General features: G+C 35.4%; 1 protein-coding gene across 1 annotated transcript in view; it reads left to right on the top strand.

Moving 5' to 3' along the window:
* The window catches only part of LOC141489202 (dynein axonemal heavy chain 8-like), a 395310-nt gene that overhangs the window by 160332 nt on the left and 211770 nt on the right, over positions 1-23208 (top strand). The window contains 2 exon segments of the mRNA XM_074189981.1: positions 21345-21580; positions 22865-22969. Of these exon segments, the coding sequence (XP_074046082.1) occupies positions 21345-21580; positions 22865-22969 (341 nt within the window).

Genomic DNA, 23208 nt, shown 5'->3' on the forward strand with positions numbered 1-23208 from the left:
TCTCTAAATTTTTTTACTTAAAAATATTTATTTAATATTTAATATTTTCCACAATTACATATACAATTATTTATAACATTATTTTTAATTTTTTTATTCCAACTACATGCAAAAGCAAGTTTCAACATGTACTTCCAAAACCTTGAGGCTTAAATTCTCTCCCTTTCTCCCACCCCACTACCCTCATTGAGAAAACAAATTACTTGAAATAATTGGAATAATTGGTTAAAAATGTGTAGATATGAAATACATTATTACAGTTGTCATGTTGTAAAAGTAAACATAATCCTCCCTCCCCTCACTAAGAAAGAGAAATCTCAAGAAAAATAAAATGAGAAAAAAAAAAGTGTGCTTCAGTCTGTCTATTTAGGCACCATCAGCTCCTTCTTTGGGATGGATAACATTCTTTATCATAAGTCCATCAGAGAAATTGCTTCAATATTTTTTTCCCACAGTTGGTATTGCTAGTTGTATTTTCCTCCATCCTATTCCCCCCATCCCTATTTATTCTATCTCTCTCTCCTTTCACCTTGTCCTTCCTCAGAAGTGCATTGTATCTGACTGCCCTCTCCCACGATCTGCCCTCTCTTCTTTCACCTACAAGCCCCCTCTCCTCCCCCTGTCCCCTTTGTCCCATCCCTTTCTTCTCCAATTTTTCTCTATGGTATGATAGACTTCTACACCCAATTGAGTGTGTATTTTATTTCCTTTCAGATTCATTTCTGATGAGAATGAAGGCCACTCATTTCCCCCCTTCCCCCTTCCACTACACTGCAAAATCTTTTTCTTGCCTTTTATGTGAAATAACTATATGAAATAACTATGAAATAACCCCAATGCACCTCTCTTTTTCCATTCTCCTAGTACATTCTTTTTTCACCCATTAACTCCATCTTTATAATATAGTATACCTTCTTATTAAGCTCACTCCTGTGCCTTTTCTATATATAAGCTCCTTCTAACTACCCTAATAAATGAGAAGGTTCTTAGCAATTATCAGTATCATCTTTCCATACAGGAATACAAGCAGCTCAACATCATTAAACCTCTCATAATTTGCCTGTCCCTTTCACCCTCTCTATGCTTTACCTGAGACCTGGTCTTAAAGGTCTTTCTGTTCAGCTCTGGTCATTTCAACAGGAACATTTGAAATTCCCCTATTTCATTGAATGTCCATCTTTTCCTCTGACAGAGTATGTTCAATTTTGCTGGGTAGTTATTCTAGGTTGTAATCTAAGTTCTTTTGCTTTCTGAAATATCATGTTCCAAGCACTAAAAGCCTTTTATGTAAAAGCTACCTAATCTTGTGTTATCCTAACTACAGTTCCACAATATTTGAACTGTTTATTTCTGGCTGTTTGTAATATTTTCTCCTTGACTTGGGAGTTCTGAAATTTGTCTATAATATATAATTCCAATATATTCCATATAATATTATATTGGAATATATAATATTCATTTTGAGATCTCTTTTAGGAGGTATGATAGGTGACTTTTTTCAATTTCTATTTTACCCTCTGCTTCTATAATATCAGGGCATTTTCCAAGAGAATTTCTTGAAAATCTTCTGAGAAAAATTTCTTGAAAAATGAAGTCTAGCATATCCTTTTGGTCATGACATTCAAGTCTCCAATAATTTTAAAATTACCTTTTCTGGATCTGTTTTCCAGATAAATTGTTTTTCCAATGAGATATTTCATATTTTCTTCTAGTTTTTCATTCTTTTGGTTTTGTTTAATTGTTTCCTGATTTCTTACAAAGTCATCAGCTTTCTTAGCTCCATTATGCATTTGAAGAAATCATTTTCTTCAGAGAGCTTTTGTCTTCTTTTCCATCTGAACAATTCTGCTTTTTAAGACCTTTTTCCTTCTCATTGGCCTTTTGGATTGCTTTTCCCCAATCAATCCAAACTGGTTTTTAAAATGTTATTTTTCTTCATTATATGTTTGTAATTCCTTCACCAAGCTGCTGACTTGTATTTCATGATTTTCCTGCATCACTCTCATTTCTCTTACCAATTTTTGCTCTACCTCCCATATTTAATTTTCTTTTTGTTCTTTTTTCTTTTTTTGCAAGGCAGTGGGGTTAAGTGACTTGCCCAAGATCATACAGCCAGGTAATTATTAAGTATTTGAAGTCAGATTTGAACTCAGCTCCTCCTGACTCTAGTGCCCTGTCCATTGTGCCACCTACTTGCCCCCTTTACTTTATTTTCAAAATCTTTTTTTGAGCTCTTTCATAGCCTGAGACCAATTCATATTTTTGGAGGTTATTAAATACAGAAACTTTGACCTTGTTATTTTCTGAGTATATAATTTGATCCTCCATAGGAACAAAGCAATTGTCTAGGTCAGATTTTTTTTTCTTCTGTTGTTTGCTCAATTCTCCAGCCTATGACTTGAATTTTTTTGGTGTTAAATTTTTATGTTTTCTTTAATTTAAATTTATTTTTATTAAAGATATTATTTGAGTTTTACATTTTTCCCCCAATCTTGCTTCCCTCCCCTCTCCCCCCCCCACAGAGAGCACTCTGTCAGTCTTTACTTTGTTTCCATGTTGTACCTTGATCCAAATTGGGTGTTATGAGAGAGAAATCATATCCTTAAAGAGAAGAGAAGTCTAAGAGGTAACAAGATCAGACAATAAGCTATCTGTTTTTCTAAATTAAATGGAATAGTCCTTGGACTTTGTTCAAACTCTGCAGCTCCTTATCTGGATACAGATGGTACTCTCCTTTGCAGACAGCCCAAAATTGTTCCCGATTGTTGCCCTGATGGAATGAGCAAGTCCTTCAAGGTTGAACATCACTCCCATGTTGCTGTTAGGGTGTACGGTGTTTTTCTGGTTCTACTCATCTCACTCAGCATCAGTTCATGCAAATCCCTCCAGGTTTCCCTGAAGTCCTGTCCCTCCTGGTTTCTAATAGAACAATAGTGTTCCATGACACACATATGACACAGTTTGCTAAGCCATTCCCCAACTGAAGGACATTTAGTGGATTTCCAATTCTTTGCCACCACAAACAGGGCTGCTAGGAATATTTTTGTACAAGTAATGTATTTACCCTTTTTCCTCATCTCTTCAGGGTATAGACCCAGTAGTGGTATTGCTGGGTCAAAGGGTATGCACCTTTTTGTTGCCCTTTGGGCATAGTTCCAAATAGCTCTCCAGAAGGGTTGGATGAGTTCACAGCTCCACCAACAGTGTAATAGTGTTTCAGATTTCCCACATCCCTTCCAACAATGATCATTATCCTTCCTGGTCATACTGGCCAATCTGAGAGGTGTGAGGTGGTACCTCAGAGAAGCTTTAATTTGCATTTCTCTAATAATAATTTAGAGCATTTTTTCATATGGCTATGGATTACTTTGATCTCCTCATCTGTAAATTGCCTTTGCATATCCTTTGACCATTTGTCAATTGGGGAATGGCTTTTTGTTTTAAAAAATATGACTCAGTTCTCTGTATATTTTAGCAATGAGTCCTTTGTCAGAATCATTAGTTGTAAAGATTGTTTCCCAATTTACTACATTTCTTTTGATCTTGGTTACATTGGTTTTACCTGTGCAAAAACTTTTTTATTAAATGTAATCAAAATCATCTAATTGAATTTTGGGGATGTTCTCCAACTCTTCCTTAGTCATAAACTGTTCCCCTTTCCATAGATCTGACAGGTAGACTAGTCCTTGATCTTCTAATTTGCTTATAGTATTTTTTTTATGTCTATGTCCTGTAACCATTTGGACCTTATCTTGGTAAAGGGTGGGAAGTGTTGGTCTAATCCAGACTAACTTCCAATTTTCCTAGCAAATTTTATAAAAGAGGGAGTTTTTATCCCAATGGCCAGACTCTTTGGGTTTATCAAACAGCAGATTACTATAATCATCTCCTGCTTTTACACCTAGTCTATTCCACTGGTCCACCACTCTATTTCTTAGCCAATACCAAACAGTTTTGATGAGTGATGCTTTATAATTTTAGATAGGGTAGGGCTAAGCCACCTTCTTTTGCACTTTTTTCATTAAGCTCCTGGCAATTCTTGACTTTTTATTTCTCCATATGAATTTACTTACAATATTTTCTAACTCATTAAAGTAATTTTTTGGAATTTTGATTGGTTGGGCACTAAACAGATAGTTTAGTTTTGGTAGAATTGTCATTTTTATTATATTAGCTCTCTCTATCCATGAGCAGTTGATATTTGCCCAGTTATTTAAATCTAGTTTAATTTGTGTGAGTAGTGTTTTATAATTGTTTTCAAAAAGATTGTGAGTCTGTCTTGGCAAATAGACTCCCAAATATTTTATATTGTCTGAGGTTACTTTGAATGGGATTTCTCTTTCTAGCTTTTCCTGCTGGTTTCTTTTTAGCTTTTTGCGAGGCAAACAGGGTTAAGTGGCTTGCCCAAGGCCACACGGCTAGGTAATTATTAAGTATCTGAGACCGGATTTGAACCCAGGTACTCCTGACTCCAGGGCCAGTGCTTTATCCACTACGCCACCTAGCCACCTAGCCACCCCCCTGTTGTTTCTTGCTAGATATATATACAAAAGTTGAGGATTTATGAGGGTTTACTTTATAACCTGCAACTTTGCTAAAATTGCTAATTGTTTCCAGTAGTTTTTTAGATGATTTCTTGGGAATCTCTAGGTACACCATCATGTCATCTGCAAAGAATGAGAGTTTTCTCTCTTCCTTCGCAATTCTAATTCCCTTAATTTCTTTTTCTTCTCTAATTGCTGGTGCTAGCATTTCTAATAGAATATTAAATAGTAGTGGTGATAATGGGCACATTTGTTTCACCCCTGATCTTATTGGGAATGCCTCTAGCCTCTCCCCATTGAATATAATGCTTGTTGATGGTTTCAGATAGATACTGCTAATTATTTTAAGGAACAGTCCATTTATTCCTACACTCTCTAGTGTTTTTAATAGGAATGGATGCTGTATTTTGTCAAAAGCTTTTTCAGCGTCTATTGATATGATCATATGATTCCTGATAGGTTTGTTGTTGATATAATTGAGTATACTAACAGTTTTCCTAATATTGAACCAACCCTGAATTCCTGGGATAAATCCTACTTGATCATAATGTATTATCCTAGTGATGACTTGTAATCATTTTCCTAAGATTTTATTTAGGTTTTTTGCATCTATATTCATCAGGGAGATAGGTCTATAATTTTCTTTCTCTGTTTTAACTCTTCCTGGTTTAGGTAACAGTACCATATTGGTTTCGTAGAAAGAGTTAGGCAGAGTTCCATCTTTCCCTATTTTTCCAAAGAGTTTATATAGGATTGGAACCAATTGTTCCTTAAATGTTTGGTAAAATTCACTTGTGACTCCATCAGGCCCTGGAGATTTTTTTTTAGGGAGTTCAATAATGGCTTGTTGAATTTCTTTTTCTGAGATAGGATTGTTTAGGTATTTAATCTCTTTTTCATTTAACCTGGGCAACTTATATTTTTGTAAATATTCATCCATTTCACTTAGATTTTCAAATTTATTGGCATAGAATTGGGCAAAATAATTTCGAATTATTACTTTAATTTCCTCCTCATTGGTGGTGAGTTCACTTTTTTCATTTATGATACTAGCAATTTGGTTTTCTTCTTTCTTTTTTTTAAATCAAATTGACCAGAGGTTTATCAATTTTATTGGTTTTTTCATAATACCAACTTTTGGTTTTATTTATTAATTCAATAGTTGTTTTGCTTTCACTTTTATTAATTTCTCCTTTAATTTTTAGAATATCTAATTTGGTACTTAATTAGGGATTTTTGATTTGTTCTTTCTCTAAGTTTTTTTAGTTGCTTGTTTAGTTCATTGATTTACTCTTTCTCCAATTTATTCATGTAAGCATTTAGAGCTATAATATATCCCCTGAGAGTTGCTTTGAATGAATCCCATAGGTTTTGGTATGTGGTTTCATTATTATCATTATCTAGGATAAAATGGTTAATTCTTTCTCTAATTTGTTTTTTGGTCCACTCATTTTTTAAAATGAGGTTATTCAGTTTCCAATTTGTTCTGGGTCTATATCTCCTTGGCCCAGTATTGCATATGACTTTTATTGCATTGTGTTCTGAGAAAGATGTATTCACTATTTCTGCCTTTCTGCAGTTGATCATTAGGTTTTTATGTCCTAGTACATGGTCAATTTTTGTATAAATTCCATGTGCTGCAGAGAAAAAGGTATATTCCTTCCTATCCCCATTCAGTTTCCTCCATAAGCCTACCATATCTAATTTTTCTAACAATCTATTTACCTCCCTAATTTCTTTCTTGTTTGTTTTATGATTCGATTTATCTAGATCTGATAGCAGGAGGTTGAGGTCTCCCACTAGTAGAGTTTTGCTGTCTATGTATTCCTGTAATTCTTTCAGCTTCTTCTCTAAGAATTTTGGTGCTGTCCCACTGGGTGCATATATATTCAATATTGAAATGACTTTATTGTCTATGGTACCTTTTAGGAGGATAAAGTTTCCTTCCTTATCTCTTTTAACACTATTTTTGCTGCTGCTTTGTCTGAGATAAGGATTGCTACCCCTGCTTTTTTTACTTCAGCTGAAGCAAAATATATTTTGCTCCAACCTTTTACTGTTACGCTATATGTATCTCTCTGCTTCAAATGAGTTTCTTGTAAGCAGCATATTGTAGGATTCTGGTTTTTAATCTACTCTGCTATTTGCTTATGTTTTAAGGGAGAGTTCATTCCATTCACATTCAAGGTTATGATTACTAATTCTTTATTGCCCTCTGTGCTATCTTCTCTCTGTTTGTATTTTTCCCCCTTTCCCCCCTTTTATCCATATTTCCCAATCTTTTGTTTCTGAAAACCACCCCCTTCAGTGTTTTTGCCCTCCTATATCACACCCTCCCCTTGCTTTCCCCTTTCCCTTTTTTCCCTTTTCCCTTCCCTTCTTTTTGTTATTTGCCCTACTCCCCTTCCCTTTCTCCACCCCCCTCCCCCTTTCCCCTTTTAATACTTGAAAGGTTAGATGTTTTATAAGTTAACTGAGTATGTGTAGGTTGGCTTTAAGCCAAATCTGATGAGAAGAAGATTCAGGTGTTTCTCCTCTGCTGCCTTCTTCCCCACTATTACCATAGGTTTTTTGTACCTCTTAGTGTAATGAGATTTACCCCATTCAATCCCCTCCCTCCTCCTGTCTCTTTCCTGTCCCCCTTTTTAGGGTGGTAGTGTTTTTTTTTTAGATCCTTCTGTCTAAGTCATAGAAAATTCTGAGTGTCTGTCCCTTCTAGTTCTGTACATTCTGTTGAATAGAGTCAAAATTCCTGAGAGTCATTAGAGTCTTTCTCCCAAGTGGGGTTAAAGCCAGTTACATCCCATTAGATAGTAGTCTCATGGATAGGTCATGAATGTCCATCATTTCTGGCTAGGTGTATTCACTCTGTTAGAGTTACATTTCTCAAGGTTCATGAGAATCTTTTTTTTTACCCCCTTCCTGGGGTTTAGCCAATTTCAACTTACTGGATTGCATTTTTTTTTCCTTTTACCGCCCCCCCCCCTTTTTTTACCTTTTCATGTGTCTCTTGAACCTCCTGTTTGATGTCCAAATTTTCTGTTTAGCTCTGGTCTTTTCATCAGAAATTTTTGGAATTCTTCCATTTTGTTAAATGTCCATCTTTTTCCCTGGAAGAGAAGGCTCAGCTTTGCAGGAAAGTAGATTCTTTGCTGCATTCCAAGCTCCCATGCTATTCGAAATATCTCGTTCCAGGCCCTTCGATCCCCTAAAGGTGATGCAACCAGGTCCTTTGTGATCCTTACTGTGGCTCCTTGATATTTAAATTGTTTCTTTCTGGCTGCTTGCAGGATTTTCTCTTTTATCTGATAGTTCTGCAGTTTGGCCACAACATTCCTTGGTGTTTTCATTTTAGGATCTTTTTCTGGTGGGGATCCATGTACTTTTTCAATAACTACTTTGCCTTCCAATTCCATGATATCAGGGCAGTTTTCCATCACTAGATCCTGTAATAATAAGTCCAGGATTTTTTTCTCTTCAGTGATAATTTTCAGGTTGCCCCTCCTTGAACTATTCTGGAGGTCAGTGGTTTTGTTTATGAGGTATTTTACATTTACTTCTATTTTTTCTAATTTTTGACTTTGTTTAACTGACTCTTGCTTTCTCATGAAGTCATTAGTTTCTGTAGACTCCATTATTTTTTGGGGGGAAGAGTTTTCTTCATTTACCTTTTGCAACTCCTTTTCCAATTGGTCAATTCTACTTTTGAAAGAGCTTTCCATTTGACCAATTGAGGTTTTGAGAGAATTAATTTCTTTTTGCTTTTGCTCGTTTGAGGATCTGAGAGAATTACTCTCATTCTGTAATTGTCCAATTGATGATCTGAGAGATTTATTCTCCTTTTGTGTTTGTCCAATTGTACTTTCTAAGGTATTAATTGTCTCTCCCAAATTTTTAAGCTCCTTCCTTATTTATTCAAGGAAGTCTTTTTGTGCTGGAGACCAGATTGTATTCTCCTCAGAGGTTCCAGTTTTCTCTGAGTTGGGGTCTTTCCCTTCCAGGAATTTTTCTATGGATCCACCTTTCTGCTGACCCTTTTTCATTATGCTAAGACCTTGAGTTGGGGAGGCTGGTACACCTGGGCTTGAGATTGCTGAAGGCTTTACTGAGTGCAGTTTCTCTGGCTGGCCAGTAGGAGGTGCTGGTTTCCCTCTCTGGGGTGTCTGTGACCTTGGTTGGGAGGCCTTCTCCCTTTGCCTGAAGGCAGGAGTTGGAACTATTGAATTCTTTTGCCTTCAATCAGTGGTGGGCTTTACCCTGGCCTGAGGTCATTCCTCAGGTGGGCTGGTTCTTCTGCTCACACACCTGGGCCTGAGGCAGAAGTAATTTGCCTTTGTTTGAGGAGAGGCCTCTGTGCAACAGAGGCGTGCCCTCAGAGTTTCTCAGACCCGAGAAGCCTAGGGATGGTGTCTGCCATTCTCTTGTACCACAATACTCCCCTAGCCTGGTCCCCGAGCTCCAGGGGGGCAGCACCAACACCAGCGCCTCTGCTTCCCCAAGGACCCAAACCTCTTTCGTCCTGCCCCATCGCTGATCCAGCAGGTCCAGCTCTTGGTCCCTCAGACTCCTGGTTCCAATTCAGCTGTTAATCTGGCTGATCGGGGCCAATCCTCCCTTGGAGCCCAGAGTCACCCGCACGGATTCATCCAAGGCTACTGCAGGAGACAAATCCTGAGGTAGCTCTTCTTTCTCTTGGCTTTTCTTTCTGGGTTTTCTAGATTGGATTTCTTTTAAGAGGTTTGTTTCATGTGATAGATGGAGAAGAGATCAGGAGACTTTAGAACTGTGCCTGTCTTCTCTCCGCCATCTTGGCCAGAAGTCCTATGACTTGATTTTAACTCTTTGTTAAGATGGGGCTCTACTTCCAGGGTAGAGGATGCACTGTCCCAAGCTTTTGAGGGTTTTTGCAACTGTTTTCAGTGATATACTTCAGGGACCTCAATTCCTTCAAGTCCTTGAGAAACTCTGACTACTCTCCTGGCCTGTGCTCTGGTCTGTGATTGACCACAAGCACTCCCCCTCTGCCCTGGAGCCATGAGGAGAGTCCTTGCTCTACTATAGCAGTAAATCTCCTTTTCTTGAGACTGGGGCCCAGACTGCAACCTGGATCTGAGTATGGGCAAAGCCACAGAGTCCTGCCTCAGGGATATCAGAGAGACCCCTCTAGTCTCCCCCAACCCCTTACAATCTGTGCACGGAGTACTCTGGAAACAGCTGTTGGGAGGCTCCCTAAACCTGCTCCTGGTCCCCTGAGACCACTGAGGGCTGAGATGGCCTGGGCTTCACTCTCACTCTGGTCTGTCAGTGTTTTCCTTCATTGAGTGGGATTCTACCTCTAAAGAAAAGGGAAGAGAGTAAGCAAGGTTTTACTTGGTATCTTTTAGGTGATAGGTACTATCTTATCCAATTTTTACAAATATTATCTCATTTGATCCTCTCTATAACCCTGGAAGCTAGGTGCTGGTATTATTTCCATTTGATAGTTAAGGAAGTTGAGACCAACAGAAGTTCAATGACTTGCTCCTACTATATTTGAATTCAAGTCTTCCTAGGGCGAAGCCCAACACTCCACTGAATCATTAGCTGCTTTCTATGAGCAGTCCTTTACTCTCTCCCCCATGACAGAAAATACACATTAGCCTAAGTAGATTTTGGAACCCACCATTGTTCATATGAGAAATAATGAATGAAATAGTTCTAGTATTTAAACTTTGTGCCCAAATAAAATAAGTCTCATATGAATTATTTGGATTGACATAATCATGAAGCACTATAACAAGTAATAGTCTTCGTTGTGCTCAATGCCATTTCTGTCGAATACTTCCTTCTTCTTAAAATCTTGTTATATCTTTAAGTTGGAAACCCAATACAAGCAACAAGAGAAAAAGAAAAAAAAAAGAACTAAATAAAAAAATAAAGGATGTGAAAGAGAAACAAACTTCATCTGTCAGAGGGAAGGCCTTGTCATTTATGTATCAATCTGCTAATGATGCTTTTGCAGAATTGTTATCCTCTCAAATCATGTATCATCCTTATGTTTTTCAGGGCACAAAGATTAAATGGTAATAGATTCTTAGTTTTATCTCATATTCTGGAAAAATTTAAAAATTCTATTTTAATTTCTTCCTAGTACTTTCCTTTCATCACCTATATATAAACAATAAATATTTTTAGAGGAAACAAAATTTTAGAAAGTTTTTCAGGAAGTATAATTAAAAGTCCTATTTAACTTTTCTATTTGACTTTTATTTAAAAGTCTGACAGGAAGAAAAATAGTGGCAAGGTATAGGTAGTTGGGTAGTATATTTTTTTCTATGCCACCTCTATTTAGAGATCTCAATTTAGGATCAGAGAGCTCCAAGTCTGGATCCAGATGCTTAAACTGTATGATCCAGTGTAAATGACCTCTCGAACTCAGCTTCCTCATTGTAAAATGAAAATAAGAGCACCTTTTTTCATAGGGTTTTTGTGAGAATCACTCAAGATATAATACATGTAAAATGCTTTGCAAACTTTCAAAATTATTATACACAACACTATAATGGCTATAATAATTAGAATGAAAATATCTCATTTTCTAGAATAAGTATAAAGGATATGCTGACAAAAATCAAACTTTTAAACATCTATAAAGAAGGAAAACAAAATTTTCATCTAGGTCTGCTATTTCCTACCTTATGAAAAGCAAGGTACTTCATTTTTCTGGGCTTCAGTTTCCTCAAATATAAAATTAAAGGTTTGGAATATGGTCAATGGCGTTGAGAGAATATATATTAATTTTAAACAGATTTTACCCCTACTTTTTTCTTTTCCACATCATTGTCACTTCCCATTAATCCCTTTTCCCACTCCCTCTATCCTAGAGTTGAAATTCCCAACCCTCCCAACAAAGAAGTGCAGTTAAAAAAAAATAAACCAATATATTGCCTGTGTATGACAGTATATGCTTCATTTCTCAGTTTTAGTCCATCATCTCTTAACCAAGAACCAAGGTTCAAGTTTAGTCTTCATGAATCAAGATTGGTCACTGCATTGATTAGTGATCTGAGATCTGATCTTATTTTTTTCTTAAATTGTCATGATTATTATATTGATTAATCTCTTGATTCTATTTACTTTCTTCCTGCATCATTTGATGGAAATATCTCTGAGTTTCCTTCCTCAATTCATCTTCATGTAATTTTGTTGTATACCTTTTGGCATTTTGTAGGAAGGTATTAAAGATGGTTGTAGCAAAGTTAGTTGGCACTCAGACAATTTTGCTTTAAATAGCAACATTGATAGAGCTCTGGGGACAGCAGTGAAGAGAAGGTATGGTGTCTTCTCAGTTTTCTATGCTTGGGGAAATTTATTCCCTGTCTTTTTTTATTAGTGAATAAAATTCTTTTTTTTTTTTTTTAGGTTTTTGCAAGGCAAACGGGGTTAAGTGGCTTGCCTAAGGCCACACAGCTAGATAATTATTAAGTGTCTGAGACCAGATTTGAACCCAGGTATTCCTGACTCCAGGGCCAGTGCTTTATCCACTACGGCACCTAGCCGCCCCCCTAGTCAATAAAATTCTTAAGTGAACTTTAAGTATAGGAAGTATACTGTGACCTTACTCTTCCAGATTAAGGCCTTCTACATCTTCTCTTCAGGCATTGAGAGTACTCTGTAAAATTGGGATATCTCTTCTCTGTTTTTTTTAACTCATGTGACCAGATGTGTTCTGCCCTACTGTCAGTCACTTGTGAATGATTAGCATCCCTGTTCCATTTTAACCAATTAACATCACTTAGGTTTTACAAAGTTGGAAAATTCAACAGGATAGAAGTATAAACATTTTCCCTATCTCAGGCTCACATTATAGCTTTGTTTTACTGAGTTGACATCTACATTTGGCATTGCTGCCTAATCAGTTTTTTCCCACCACTTTTAGCTATTGCTGGGCTGATTCCTGAAGGTCACTCTGGAAGTGTTGGAAAGCATCACTGCTGAGATGGCTATAAAATTTAATTTTAACTCAGATTACTAAAACCATGAACCTTGGATGGCTCCCAATATCCTTGAATCTCACCTTCTGACCTTTCAAAAATCACAAGGTGGAAGCCTCCAGATTAATTTTCTTTATTGAACCGAGAAAAGTAAAAGCACAGACCAAGGTCTATTTTAAAGAGGCCATATGTTGGCATCAGGAGAGGTCAAAAATATCTCCTCTTTTTAGTTGAGTCAGACTGAGAGCAGAGCTATCCATCAAGAGAGAGCAGTCAAAGAGAATAATCAAAGCTCTGGTCTGCAAAAACTACTACATTCTGAGGGCCTTCCCCACTTCTGATAACATGACAAATTGAAAAAGCTTCATGTTGTTAGCAGGCCAGAAAAGTAATTCCAGAATGTTTGGAGTACACTTCCTTTGCACTTAATCAGCGACACGCAAGCTATGGACTAGGCTTCTGTTCCAGAAATTTTATCTTGTTTCAAATAATTATAATAACAAAGTCTTTTGAATCTTATATTTTAATTTAATAAGTTAATAGATCCAATTGCTATTGAAAATATCAGTGAATATGATTAAATATCATATTGCTTTGTGCTTTTTTGCTCACTTTTCATCCCAATTTGGAGCTGGAATCCTGTGATTTCTCCCCCCCCTTCACTTTTATTTTCTCTTTGTGTACTGTCTGCTTTGGCAGTTATCCTTTGCTAAATTCCATTAAATATTTCTTATTCATATACTATGTACAAGACATTGCACTAGATACTGGAAAAATAAAAATAAAATATAAAATAGTCCTTGTCTTACAGGAGCTTACATTATTCTCAAAGGGGTGGACAAGGGGAGTTGGGAATCAACATTTATGCAGATATAAGTAAATATAAAATGAATAGAGAAGGCTAGAGTTCAAACCAGGCTCTCTCACTTCATCTCATCTCTGTGGGCCTAATTTTCTCATCTAGGCAATTGAACGTAGGTAGGTAGGGGACTCAGTCCATTACATATTGGACTTGGAGTTAGTAAGATCTAAATGTGTGACCTGCATCAAACATTTGCTATATGAACCAGGGCGAGTCTTTGAACCTCTTAGTACTCCAGTTTCTTTGACTGTAAAATGGAAGTAATAATATCTACTTTCTAAGTGTGAACTAATTGTTATTATAGTTATTTGATACCTAAGGTCTCTTCCAGCTGTAGTAGCTGTAATATGTTCATCCAAATCATATTTTTTTAAAATTTTTAAATTTTTATTCAAGGCAATGGGGTTAAGTGACTTGCCCAAGGTCACACATCTAGGTAATTATTAAGTGTTTTAGGTCAGATTTGAACTCAGGTACTCCTTATTCCAGGGTCGATGCTCTATCCACTACCGCACCTAGGTGCCCCCAAAATTATATGTTTTTTAAATAAAAGGGGAAAAAAAGCACTTTAATTCTTCCTTTTATATTAAGGTGAGCCCTTTTAATATTATCATCTTGGGTGCAAAGTGAAGTTTTTATTTGTCCATTTTATTGCCTCCTGGACTCTCTAATGACAGTTTCTTTTTCATCATTCTAGAGAACCACCTTGGTAACATAAAATTTGTACTCTAGCATATCCTTCAGTATGTAAACTGTTGAGTATAGATTATTTCATTCTTTGATTATGCATGCTCAGGGTCTAGCATAAACATGACAGAGTAGACCTTTCATAAATGCCTGCTGATTAACTGATTGATTGATTTCTGATAACTTTGATAAGTGTATCTTCTCAGGTAGGATTAGAGTGGATATGCTCAAGAATTGTAGGATTATGATACTGTTACTATAATAACATGCTACTAGATTCCAGGCAACCTTTAGCCCTGCACAGGGCCCACTTCCTTCTGATATAGTATCCTTTGCATGGTACGATGATGATTTGTCTCAAAGAAGACCATGGTATCAAGGGAGGTGATGTCATGACAAGTACATGAATTGGATTTGAATGAGGGTGTACTATAGTTGTCATCCTCATTTTTTTGTCCAGAACTGTCTGGATTCAGTGGCCAGATATCAATCAGGACAACTAGAGATAACCTGGATGCAAGGCAATCAGGGTTAAGTGACTTTCCCAAGTTCACACAGCTAGTAAGTGTCAGAGGGTAAATTCAAATTCCTGTCCTCCTGATTCCAAGGCCAGTGCTCTATCTGGGATGTCCTTAAGTTGAATAACTTTGAACAGAATTCCTCCTCTTAAGCTCAAAAGCAGACTAATTACCCTGATAATGCAGCAACATTTATATACAGTACAAATTTAATGTTAAAATTATTTTACTGGGGGGTACTTTCAGGGCAGAATCAAGATGTTGCACAATGCTGGAAATTTCCCAAAGCTTTTTCCAAATCAACTTGGAATGAAACCTCTAGATAGATCCTAAAGTGATGAAGTCCACCAAAAAAAAAAAACACAGTGAAAAGAGCTGTACAGTGGGATATCTTAGAGGAACTTCAGGAAAATATCTGTCACATGTGTAAAAGGGGAGTATAGCACAGTGTAGGCAGCAGAACTGGGAAACCAGTCAGAGGCTTTTAGCCATAGTATAACTAAGGTTTTGACACATCTCTGCCAGCAATTAGGGTCCCAACTTCAGATTGGAAAGCAAAGTTCTGAACCTTGAGGTGTTGTGTTGTGCTACCATAACACAGCAAACAGAGAACACTGGAAACACTCAAAGTCATAGATCCGAAGTACAGTCCCCAGCAAAAAATTCTTGGAACTATAAACCATAAGAACAGAATCCAACTGAGAATATGATCAGAAAAACAAACCAACCAACCAAAAAAACAAAGAAAACAAAACACTAACCATTGACAGTTATGATTCAGATGCTGTGATAAAAACATCATCCTAGAAGAGGAAAGCAGTGACAAAATCCTACATGTGAAACCTCTAAAGGGTTGATGAACTGATCTCAATTCCAAAAAGACCTTTTGGAATAGCTCCAAAAGGATTTTAAAAACCAGAGAAGAGAAGAAGAAAAAAGGGGGGAAAGAACAAGAGTCATGCAGGAGAATTATGAAAAATTAACTGAAAAAAAATTTTTATGTAAAATTAATCAACTGGAAAATAAAATTAACCAATTGAAAAGGGAAATTAAATGCTAAATGAAGAAAATAAAATCTTAAAAACTAGAATTTGAAAAATTGAAATTAATGACTTTCTGAGACACCAAGATTCCATCAGACAAAACCAAATAGCTGAAAAAAATAAAAGAAAATGTAAAATACTTCTTGGGGAAAATGATCAGCCAGGAAAATAGATATATGAAAGAAGATTTATGAATTATCAGTTTACCAGAAAGCTTTGATAAGAAAAAGAGCCTGGATAGTATCAAGCAAGAAATAATCATGGAAAACTGTCCTAATACCCTAGAATGAGAAGATAAAATAGTCCTTGAAAGAATTCATTGATCATCCCCAGAAAGAGACACCCCCCAAAAAATAAAAACTCCAAGGAATATTATAGCCCGGTTTCAGAATTTTAAGTAAAAGGAGGAAATACAGTAAGCCAAAAAGAAGGAATTTTAATATCAGGGAACCACAGTTAGGGTTATGCAGGACTTGTCAACTTTAACATTAAAGAATCAGAGGTCCTGGAATAAGATTTTCTGGAGGGCAAAGGACCTTGGATTTCAACCAAGAGTCAGTTACCCTGCAAAATTCAGCCTATTCTTTCAGGGGAAAAGATTACATTTCAAGGAAACAAAGAATTTTTAAACTTTCCTAATAGAAGGATCAGAACTGAACAGAAAACTTGATATTCAAATACAAGACTCAAGAGATGCATAAAAAGGTAAATGGAAGGGAAGGAAAATATTAGCTAACTCTAAGATAACTATAGTTCTAACTCTAAGAGAACTATAGTTCTCTTAGAGCGTGGGATATATATGTGATCAAACTTTTAGCTCTTGAGTGATTTTGCTTTACAAGTTCATGAGGATTATATTTCTTTTGATTTTTTTTGTTTTTTTTTGCAAAGCAATCGAGTTAAGTGACTTGCTCTAGGTCATACAGCTAGGTAATTAAGTGTCTGAGGATGGATTTGAACTCAGGTCCTCCTGATTCCAGAACTTGTGCTCTATCCACTGCACCACCTAGCTGCCCTGATTATATTTCTTTAGAAGAAGGTGTGGTATGTATTGATTATAATTTGATGATATTTATGTCTCTTGAGAATTGTATTTATAAGAGGAAAGTGTACTTGGACAGAGGCTGTGGATATGAAGTGACCATGAGGTACTGCTGTTTATAAATCAGTCAATTCAAATAACCCTTGAGAATTGTACATATATAAGGACAGATAAAAGGAATATATCATGATAGAGGTTGATTCAAAATGTATTTAAAACAAGATATGATAAAAAGGATTATACTTGGAGAAGAGGCATTAGAGGAAAAAAATAACACCACATGAAGAGTCACAAAGACCTTTTAAAGTAGAGAGAAAGAAGAGAGTATGTGACCACCAAGTAAATTTTACCTCCAATAGATATGGCCCAAAGAAGAAATTACATAAATACATTCCCATTTGGGTTTAAAATTTTCCCCTATCCTAAAGGTAAATGAAGGGGAAGGGGAAAGAAAGGGGAAGAAGGGATTGATAAAAGGAAGGACAAAAGCAGAAGTAAAGGTAATGTTAAAAAAGAAAAGTTAAAGGGGAAAGGGAGAAGGAAAGAGAAAAGGGTTGATAGAAAGAAGGGCTAATCAAAAGACAGCAATCAGAAGCAAAACCTTGATGTGGAAGGATAATAAAAAAAAGAGAAAAGTATAAATGGGGGAACCATATTGTACAGGAATATAGTTAGTCCTCATAACTGTAAATGTGAATGGAATGATTTTTCCTTTCTCATAGTTTTCCCCTTTAGTTCTAATTCCTTTTACCACATGATTAATATGGAAATATGTTAAACACAAGTGTACATGTGCAACTTTCACCAAATTGTTTGCCACCAATGGGGGGGGGCAGAGAGAAGGGAGAGTTGTAGAAAACTATAAAACTTATAAACTTGTAAATGGATAAATGTTAAAAACTACCTTTGCATGTAATTGGAAAAATAAAATAAAATTTACAAAAAAGGAACAAAGGCTGGAAAGACTTGAATGAACTGATGCTGAGTGAACTGAGCAGAACCAGAATAAAAGTGTGCATACTTAACAGCAGCTTTGTATGATTTTATCAGCTATGATGTACTTGCTCTCAGAAGTACAGTAATCAAAGATAATTCTAAAGAACATGTGATGGAAGATACTGTCCATGTCCAAAGCAGGAACCTTGGAGACTGAAGACCAAAGCTTGCTTTGTTCAATTTTTTAAATTTGTTTTATGTATTACTTATTTTCGCACTTTTTGATTTGATTCATCTTTCACAACATGATTAATATGGATATATGTTTAACATAGTTGTACATGTATAATCTATATTAGATTGCTTTCTATCAGGGAGAGAAAGGAGGTCAGAAGAAAGAAGGTGAAAATATTACAAAAAATGATTGTTGAAGAATATCTTTGCATGTAGTTGAAAAATAAAGAAAGAAATCATAAACTTGGAGAGAGCAGTTTTAGTTGAATGATGAGGTCAAAGGGTTAAGTAGAAAGGGAGAGGTGGATAAATAGAAGGACCTAGGGTCAATGACTTTCTCAAAAGAAAGGAAATATAACTAAAATGACCATCATCAATCCAAACAGTAGAGGCCAATGAATGACACATACATTGCTCAAGATGACTAATAATGTAAATCTAAAGGCAACAAAATTCAAGGAGTTTCTGCTCTTATCACGTGAACAATAAAAAATATCTTGTTTTTTTCCACAAAAAAGAACCAGAAAGGAAAATGATCAAATACTAAATTCAAAAGTTGAAAATAAGAGGTTGTTCAGCTGCCTCAGATCATCTAGCACATCATGACTGTAATTTGTGGGGCCAAATGACTCTCTTTTACTTTTGTTGTTCATGTTTCATGGATGGATTCAATTAAAAAGACAAAATTACTCAGGTTTTAATTCTTTTTTCAATATTGGCCACAAAAATGTACAAAATTAGAAGACTGACCCTTTGAAGACCTCCAGAATTACACATCTGCTTTTTATTTCAAGATTCTATTCAAATGTCACTTTTCACAATTAATCAGGCACCACTTGAGTTCTCTTTTGTCTGAAATAGGTTTACCTCATGAAATCTAGTGAAGGCATGTGCAATTAAAAACTTACAACAGAGTGGCTAGGTGGCACAGTGGATAGAGCACTGGCCTTGGAGTCAGGCATACCTGGGTTCAAATCTGACCTCAGACACTTAATAATTACCTAGCCATGTGGCCTTGGACAAGCCACTTTAACCCCATTGCCTTGAAAAATCTAAAAAAAACAAAAACAAAAACACAACAAATATGCAATTCATCTTTTTGACTAAATGAATTTCAGACTGTATCTTGTATATGGTTGGTATTGAGCTTCTTTCCTGAGCTGAACTGTTAAGCATGCAGAGAATTCTGATGGATTGGCCATTGATTGAATGCCAAATGGCCAATGCACATTTGCCTAAATGACTATTTTATGGAGAATTCTCACAAGGCAGAGTTAAGAAATGATAAAAGAACTGTCTTAAGAATTTTCTGATGAATTTTGGAATAGATTGTTAGATATGGGAGACACTGGCACTGAACTGCCCATTATGGCCTACCTGCCTCAAAGAAGGCACTGTGCTCTATGAGCAAAACAGAACTACATTCACTCAAAAGAAATGGGAGCTCCACAAATTTAGAGACATCTCCATTCCAAATGTTTGTGTGGACTATTCGTACCTGATCTGTAGTAGAACGTTCTGAGTTTGTACTGATCTGATTAGTACAGTCTAATTTCAGTACGAAGAACAACCACCAATTATGCTGATTACTCTATAGAATTTGATTCTCTTAACCATATCTCTTCCCCTAGTTTTTATGTTTCTTTTTTGAAGATTAGTGTCTCTTTTTTTGGTTGCTTTAGTATAAATATTCCTTTGATCATTCTTTCACAACAATATCATCCATTCCTTTGATTTCAATCCTCAATCTTATGCAGGTAATTCAAATGTACTTGTCTAGCTATAACTTCCTCTTCTAAGTTTTAAATCAGCATGTTCAACTATCTACCTGATATCTCTATATAGATGTAGTGCCTTTCTTTAAAAACTTTTTTAAAATTTCCTGTTTTCCTATGAGCATTATCACATTGAACTTGATGTCACCTTTGTGTCTTCTTTTTCCCTTTATCTTCTACAGCTAAGCCAAATTTTCTAGTTTTTTATCTTCTCAACATTTCTTACATCTGGATCTTCTTTTCCATTATCACTGACAGTACTATAGCTCAATCCCTTAGTAGCTCTCACGTGAATGATTCTTGCAGCCTCTCTTTACAATAGCAAGTTTCATATATACAAAAACATTGAGCACAAATACTTCTGATTAATCTGTCCTTTTCCAATGAGCAGTAAAAAAAAATCTTTTTTCCATCCCCCAAAATTCGGTCTCTTCAGATTGATTTGAAGGTAAATTATATTGTAAAGAAATCCCCCAATGGAATTTAAAGGAGTCTTAAATTACTAAGCTAGAAGGCCCAATAAAGTTTAAAGGCCTAAAACAGTTTTAACAATGATTATTTTCAAAGTTGATTTCTTAAGGAAACAGAACATACATTCTTGCTAAATGGCAAGACAATTTATGCTCCTATTCTTCCAGGAATGCAGGTGAGCAAGGAGAATTCTCACAAAAAAAAAAAAACACACACAAAATTTCTAGCTGCAACACCAAAAAGCATCAGTAGGTTTATAAATGCTAGTCAGATAAACTAGATAATTCAGTGGATAAGAGTCCTGGACCTGAAAAGTAGGAAGAACTGAGTTCAAATTTGGCTTTAGGCACTGACTAACTGTGAGATGCTTGGCAAATGATTACCCCTGTTTGCCTCCTTTTTCTCATCTGTAAAATGAGCTAAAGGAGGAAATAATAAATCTCTCCAAAATCTTTGCCAAGAAAATTTCAAAAGGAGTCACAGTCAAAGATGAACAAAAAAAATCATCAAATAGAATCAATAATCTAGGCTCATCTTCCTCTGTATTGCATATCACCTACTTCAATTAACTCATTCTGTTCTCATTCTGTAAGACTGAATAAACCAGTTGTTCTGGTCTAGACATGACTCAGTCCAGTTCTTTGTTAGTTTAATACATTTCAATAGTTAACAAAAACAGTTAACTAAAAATTAACCTTAGCTGAGAAAGATCTTGAAAAAGAAGGGTTGAGAACATGTAGACTTGATTCAGCTGAGCAAAGCAACATCCATTAGGATTCATCAACCAACCATCAGAACCTTCTCTGGCTCCTTTGTGGCTGTTTAATCTCAATTCCTTTTAAGGAAAAATTAGCCCAACCTGCATTGGGGTAGGGATTGGCATATTTGTTCCTATCACAGTATCCAATAATTTTTTGACCAAAAAAAGGCTTTTTGATCATTTATTTTGATAGTGCCATAGGAATGTATATTTGGGGTTTGACTTTTTCTCAAGCTACTACTAATAATATAATTTAATTTATTTTTGTTGTACTTATTCTCTATTACTGCATGGCCTAAAAGAGTAAAATTTCCTTTTCTCCTACACCTGATATTGTTGCCAAGTAATAGCTTTATCCTTTCTAATAATTGAGATTACTAAAAATCTTATTTTAGAGATATAAATGTATAAAGTAAGGGAAACAGTAGTTACAATTTCATTTTTAGATGGTTATATAATTGGACTAAATAGATCTTTTTAATCCCTTTGTCTTCACTAGGACCAATGAAATTAGCTTTGTCAATTGAAGCCAAGGCATGGAAGATGTTGCTTTGTAGATATTTAAATGATGAATACAAAAAGAAAATGACTGATATGATAACATTTATAAATGAATACTTAAAAAAATTATCTAGACCCATTCGTGACTTAGATGATGTCAGATTTGCAATGGAAGCCTTGGCTATTATAAGTGAGAATGAAATTCAAATGGACATGACATTAGGACCTATTGAAGTAAGAAACTTAAATAATATTTTGAAAATAGTTATTTTCTTGAAAGCTACAAATTTACTAGCACCATCTTACACCAGAACCACAATTCAAATAATGTCCTGGTGAAGACTAGAAAGACAAGTTAAGAATAAGTACTGGATAGGGAACTCCGCCCTGACCTTTATATTTGATGGAAGGGGCTGCTCCACTTCATGAGCAGCCCTTGCTATGGAATGATCCAAGCAGCAATGGTAGTCTGGTTGTTAGTCTTCCCACTATGATGTGGTCAATTGCCCTTACCTAAATTACATTCTGTGTTTCTTGACCATAAACAAGGACTTAAATAGCTATCTCATGTCTTCAGGGGGGGGGGGTGAGAGAATATTTTTCCTACTCATTATCTATTGGCGCTATTATAATAATTTTTCATCTTTAATTTATTTGATTTTTCATTATTTTGGGGGGGAGATTAGAATCATTTCTTAAAAGATTGAGTTATTTGAAACCTGTCCTGTAGGATGTGAAAAGTTACTTAAGTATTCAAATTTCTCAAAAAAGAAGTTAAAAAAAGGGAGTCCAGGCTTCTAAAGTCATTTAATTTGAGAATTCATCTGACACAAATATCATAGGAATGTTATTATTACCTCTTATTGTAAACCCCTAAATATAATTTAATCTATAACCTGACTTAGTTTATCTATAGTATATGTTTAACTATTTTTGTCTCCTGAGGAGATATATCAGATGATATGAAAATTGTTCAGCTTTTATGACAGAGTAGTATTATGAGTCTGTCTTTTTAAAACTCTTATAGCCTTAAAATGTATGATATTGAAATATGTAAAAGGATACTTAGTCACTGACATAATTTTGTCTGTGAGAAACCTCTTTAGAAAAGAATCCTAAGTTTTGTTAAATATTATTTTTCTGCCTCTTGAACCTATGCTTAAGTATAATAAAAAATATTTTTTGTTTTTTTGTAAAATTGGGGAAAAATTGTAAAACTCAAAAACTCAAATAAAATCTTTAATTAAAAACACAAAAAAACCAAATATTTTTTAATCCCTCTAATTTTGTGTTGTGGTAGATTTATTTTGGTAGCAGTTACCTACCACACAAACTCAGAGAATATATTTCTACGATAACACTATTCATAAATGAAGCATGACAAGAAAGGCACATTTTCTTAGAATTTTCTGTAATACATTTTTGGCTTCCTCTGGTATAAACATAGGACTAATCTTTTTCTTTTCAAATATTTTTATGTGTCTTAGAAATAATTGAAAACTTTCCCTCTTGTTCCAGGAAGCTTATACCATTTTAAATAGTTTTGAAGTTCAGGTAACCAAAGAGGAGTCTGAAGCAGTTGATACGCTAAGATACTCATTTAACAAATTGCAAAGCAAAGCAGTAAGTACAGATAACTCCCCTTTTTTGCTTCTCATTAGATATAAGTACAGATAACACCTCTTTTTGCTTCTCATTGTTCAATAATAAGTATATTAAAACATTATAAAGGTTTATATCCTACAGGTCAAATACACTTAAAATAAATTTTGGAAGGGTGTCCATAACCTTTGATTGAACTAGAATTTTGTGGCACTGAATTAGAAGGATAGTGTTAGAAGACTGATAAAATGCTCATTGAT

This window comes from Macrotis lagotis, chromosome 5 (genome assembly GCF_037893015.1).
Source record: "Macrotis lagotis isolate mMagLag1 chromosome 5, bilby.v1.9.chrom.fasta, whole genome shotgun sequence".
NCBI classification, from domain to species: Eukaryota; Metazoa; Chordata; class Mammalia; order Peramelemorphia; family Peramelidae; genus Macrotis; species Macrotis lagotis.